The 5796-nt window shown below is 40.9% G+C and overlaps 1 protein-coding gene across 1 annotated transcript; it reads left to right on the top strand.

Moving 5' to 3' along the window:
* The first annotated feature begins 454 nt into the window (after positions 1–454).
* LOC128667218 (E3 ubiquitin/ISG15 ligase TRIM25-like) lies at positions 455–2062 on the top strand. Its single transcript, XM_053722156.1, has one exon. The coding sequence runs from the start codon at positions 455–457 to the stop codon at positions 2042–2044; it is 1590 nt and encodes a 529-aa protein (XP_053578131.1). The 3' UTR covers positions 2045–2062.
* Positions 2063–5796: the final 3734 nt, after the last annotated feature.

A 5796-nucleotide genomic window follows, 5' to 3' on the forward strand; every position in this document is an offset into this window, starting at 1 on the left:
GCATTTTATATAAAGTAGCTGCCCCTATAAAATCATAAAAGTATAAAAGTTTTAACTTGCATTTCCCTTTAACTAACACAAATTACATTTTTTTTTTATAAATTAGAGATTCTAAGAAAAGGAAACTACAGATGATTTAAACTGCATAACATTTATCTACCATTATCTTATGTATATGTAGGTGCTGTTATACTGTGTGATATAATATTTTATTCACAGACAAATAGCACAACAGAAAAACTAGATTTATTTCTGTGCTAATATTTCATGTGATGTCATCAGATACACAAATTACTGAGCGCTACAGAACATTTATCAGTTTACAAACCTGCCCTGGTCACTACAGTCTGGTACATAAAGAGTTAACAGGCAGAGCACATACAGTTACGTAAACACCACACCCTTGTGCTGAATAGGAAGTTAATGTAAGTTTCGTTTCCTGCTGAATACAAGAATGGCGACTGCTGATCTGAGAGAGGAGCTAACCTGCCCCATCTGCCTGAGCCTTTATACAGATCCTGTAAATCTCAGCTGTGGCCATAACTTCTGCCTGGGCTGTATTGAGAGTGTGCTGGGTACCCAGGAGGGGTCTGGGGTTTATTCCTGTCCTGAGTGCAGAGAAACTTTTACTAAGAAACCTAAACTGCAGAGGAACATAGCGCTGTATAATGTAGTGAAGCATTTACAGATTACTCAGCCAGAGCAAAAAGACACTGGGGTCCTCTGCACTTACTGTGTTCACTCTCCTGTACCTGCTGCTAAATCATGTCTGCTGTGTGAGGCTTCTCTGTGTGATACCCACCTGAGGGTACACAGCAAGTCTGAGGAACACGTCTTAACTGAACCCACCACTTCCTGGGGTAACAGAAAATGCTCCAAACACAAGAAGGTCCTGTTATACTACTGCACTGAGGATGCTGCCTGTATCTGTGTGTCCTGCTCCCTAGCCGGAGATCACAGGGGACACCAGGTGGAGCTGCTGAATGAGGCTTCTGAGAAGAAGAAAAAGAAACTGAGAAATGTTCTGCAGAAACTGACCACAAAGAGAGAGAAGACTGAGAAAAGAGTCCAGAGTCTGCAGGAGCACAGGAGAGGGGTGCAAGAGAAAGCAGCTGGTGTAACAGAGCGACTCACTGCCCTGATTAGGGACATCAGGAAACAGCTGGAAGACCTAGAGAAGCGAGTCCTGAGTGACATCACCCGGCAGCAGGAGCAGGTTTTACTCACAATCTCTGATCTGATCCAGCAGCTGGAAAAAGAGAAGGACGAACTGACCAGGAAGATGAGTCACATTGAGGAGCTGTGCAACATGACTGACCCATTAACTGTCCTACAAGAACAGGAATCACACAGAGATGACTTTTGTGGTGCTGAGAAGGGAGATAATGAGGTCACACAGAGAGGTGATAAACAGGTCCCTGCTGGGGGGGATTTAGAAGAGGATCTGATCTCAGTGACCTTATACAGAGGTTTAGCTGATATTGTGAGTGATGTAAAGAGAGAGAGCTATATGCAGGTGACATCAGACTTATTACTGGATATAAACACAGCTCATAATAATGTTATTGTATCAGGTGACCTGAAAACTGCATCCTGGTCAGATATAAACCAGCAGCGACCAGAAACACCAGAGAGATTTACAGATGTTCCTCAGGTATTAAGCACCAGGAGCTTTTCCTCAGGACGACATTACTGGGAAGTGCAGATCAGTAAATCAGGGCGCTGGCGTGTAGGGGTTTGTTATACCAGTATGGGAAGGAGAGGAGATCAGTCTGTGATAGGAAATAATAACAAGTGCTGGTGTTTGAGGGGTTATAATAAACATCTTTACATGATACATAACACAATAGACACCTCATTATGCCCCCCTCTATCATGTGACACAGTAGGAATACTGCTGGACTATGAGGCTGGGCGTCTGACCTTTTATGAGCTGTGTGACCCGATCAGACACTTACACACCGTCACTGTCACCTTCACTGAGCCTCTTCATGCTGCATTCGGTGTATGGTATAATGGTGCCTGTGTGAGAATCCTGCCCTAGATACAATGATAATAATAATAATGCTGCATTCTGTGTATATAAAGATGGTGCCTGTGTGAGAATCCTGCACTAGATACACTGTCACATAATAATAATGCTGCTGCCTGTGTATAAAGATGGTGCCTGTATGAGAATCCTGCACTAGATACACTGTCACATAATAATAATGCTGTATTCTGTGTATATAAAGATGGTGTCTGTGTGAGAATCCTGCACTAGATACACTGTCACATAATACAGATGCTGCATTCTGTGTATATAAAGATGGTGTCTGTGTGAGAATCTTGCACTAGATACACTGTCACATAATAATAATGCTGCATTCTGTGTATATAAAGATGGTGCCTGGGTGAGAATCCTGCGCTAGATACACTGTCACATAATAATAATGCTGCATTCTGTGTATATAAAGATGGTGTCTGTGTGAGAATCCTGCACTAGATACACTGTCACATAATACAGATGCTGCATTCTGTGTATATAAAGATGGTGCCTGTGTGAGAATCCTGCGCTAGATACACTGTCACGTAATAATAATGCTGCATTCTGTGTATATAAAGAGGGTGCCTGGGTGTGAATCCTGCACTAGATACACTGTCACATAATAATAATGCTGCATTCTGTGTATATAAAGATGGTGCCTGTGTGAGAATCCTGCACTAGATACACTGTCACATAATAATAATGCTGCTACCTGTGTATATAAAGATGGTGCCTGTGTGAGAATCCTGCACTAGATACACTGTCACATAATAATAATGCTGCATTCTGTGTATATAAAGATGGTGCCTGTGTGAGAATCCTGCGCTAGATACACTGTCACATAATAATAATGCTGCATTCTGTGTATATAAAGATGGGGAACGGTGTAAAAGCCGGAACGGAACGGAACAGGACGGAACAGGCCTTTTATGAAGGAAATTGATTTAAAATATAATGGGATGTATTAGAGACTCTTGAGAACAATTTTAGGAACAAGAATATTTGTGATATAATAATTAATTAACCCTTTAACTACCAAAATAGTGTCCGGAACCAAACATAACAGCCCAGAACAGCACCTTCCCAGAAAACCAAATACACCAAATTCACAAGTCACATGTGACTAAATGTAATAAGTGTAATCAGCCACAAACCATCCACAGAAACCACGTTCCAATACTCGTTCCGGCCTGTTAAACGCTTTTTCGTGAAAAGTGATGGAACGGCACCTTACCAGCAAACCAGATACACCAAATTCACCAATTACACATAACTAAATGTTATAAGTGTAATCAGCCACAAACCATCCACAGAAACCACATTATGATATCTGTTCCGGCCTTTAATACACTTTTTTTATAAAAAGTGACGGAACGGCACCTTCCTAGCAACATATACAGACCAAATTCACCAGCTACACATAACTAGATGTGATAAGTGTAATCAACCACAAACCATCCACAGAAACCACGTTCCAATATCCGTTCCGGCCTGTAAAATGCTTTTTCATGAAAAGTGACGGAACAGCACCTCACCAGCAAACCAGATACACCAAATTCATCAGTCACAGATGACTAAATGTTATAAGTTTAATCAGCCACAAACCATCCACAGAAACCACATTATGATATCTGTTCCGGCCTTTAATACACTTTTTTATAAAAAGTGACGGAACGGCACCTACCCAGCAAAATATACAGACCAAATTCACCAGCCACAAATAACTAGATGTGGTAAGTGTAATCAACCACAAACCATCCACAGAAACCACGTTCCAATACCCGTAAAACGCTTTTTCGTGAAAAGTGACGGAACGGCACCTTACCAGCAAACCAGATACACCAAATTCACCAATTACACATAACTAAATGTTATAAGTGTAATCAGCCACAAACCACCCACAGAAACCACATTATGATATCTGTTCCGGCCTTTAATACACTTTTTTTTATAAAAAGTGACGAAACGGCACCTTCCCAGCAAAATATACAGACCAAATTCAACAGCCACAAATAACTAGATGTGATAAGTGTAATCAACCACAAACCATCCACAGAAACCACGTTCCAATACCCGTTCCGGCCTGTAAAACGCTTTTTCATGAAAAGTGACGGAACGGCACCTTACCAGCAAACCAGATACACCAAAACCACCAGTCACACATGACTAAATGTTATAAGTGTAATCAGCCACAAACCATCCACAGAAACCACATTATGATATCTGTTCCGGCCTTTAATACACTTTTTTATAAAAAGTGACGGAACGGCACCTTCCCAGCAAAATATACAGACCAAATTCACCAGCCACACATAACTAGATGTGATAAGTGTAATCAGCCACAAACCATCCACAGAAACCACATTATGATATCTGTTCCGGCCTTCAATACACTTTTTTATAAAAAGTGACGGAACGGCACCTTCCCAGCAAAATATACAGACCAAATTCACCAGCCACACATAACTAGATGTGATAAGTGTAATCAACCACAAACCATCCACAGAAACCACGTTCCAACATCTAGTTATGTGTGGCTGGTGAATTTGGTCTGTATATTTTGCTGGGAAGGTGCTGTTCCGTCGCTTTTTATAAAAAAGTGTATTAAAGGCCGGAACAGATATCATAATGTTGTTTCTGTGGATGGTTTGTGGCTGATTACACTTATAACATTTAGTCATGTGTGACTGGTGAATTTGGTGTATCTGGTTTGCTGGTAAAGTGCTGTTCCGTCACTTTTCATGAAAAAGCATTTTACAGGCCGGAACGGATATTGGAACGTGGTTTCTGTGGATGGTTTGTGGTTGATTACACTTATCACATCTAGTTATGTGTAGCTGGTGAATTTGGTCTGTATATGTTGCTAGGAAGGTGCCGTTCCGTCACTTTTTATAAAAAAAAGTGTATTAAAGGCCGGAACAGATATCATAATGTGGTTTCTGTGGATGGTTTGTGGCTGATTACACTTATAACATTTACTCATGTGTGACTGGTGAATTTGGTGTATCTGGTTTGCTTGTAAGGTGCCGTTCCGTCACTTTTCATGAAAAAGTGTTTTACAGGCCGGAACGGGTATTGGAAAGTGGTTTCTGTGGATGGTTTGTGGTTGATTTCATTTATCACATCTAGTTATGTGTGGCTGGTGAATTTGGCCTGTATATTTTGCTGGAAAGGTGCCGTTCCGTCACTTTTTATAAAAAATTGTATTAAAGGCCCGAACAGATATCATAATGTGGTTTCTGTGGGTGGTTTGTGGCTGATTACACTTATAACATTTAGTCATGTGTGACTGGTGAATTTGGTGTATCTGGATTGCTGGTAAGGTGCCGTACCGTCACTTTTCATGAAAAAGCATTTTACAGGCCGGAACGGGTATTGGAACGTGGTTTCTGTGGATGGTTTGTGGTTGATTACACTTATCACATCTAGTTATGTGTGGCTGGTGAATTTGGTCTGTATATTTTGCTGGGAAGGTGCCGTTCCGTCACTTTTTATAAAAAAAAGTGTATTAAAGGCTGGAACAGATATCATAATGTGGTTTCTGTGGATGGTTTGTGGCTGATTACACTTATAACATTTAGTCATGTGTGACTGGTGAATTTGGTGTATCTTGTTTGCTGGTAAGGTGCTGTTCCGTCACTTTTCATGAAAAAGCATTTTACAGGCCGAAACGGGTATTGGAACGTGGTTTCTGTGGATGGTTTGTGGTTGATTACACTTATCACATCTAGTTATGTGTGGCTAGTGAATTTGGTCTGTATATTTTGCTG

Source organism: Bombina bombina, chromosome 7 (assembly GCF_027579735.1).
Source record: "Bombina bombina isolate aBomBom1 chromosome 7, aBomBom1.pri, whole genome shotgun sequence".
NCBI lineage: Eukaryota > Metazoa > Chordata > Amphibia > Anura > Bombinatoridae > Bombina > Bombina bombina.

Coding starts and splice junctions, on each gene's coding strand:
- LOC128667218 (XM_053722156.1), top strand. CDS start 455: ATGGCGACTGCTGATCTGAGAGAGGAGCTAACCTGCCCCATCTGCCTG.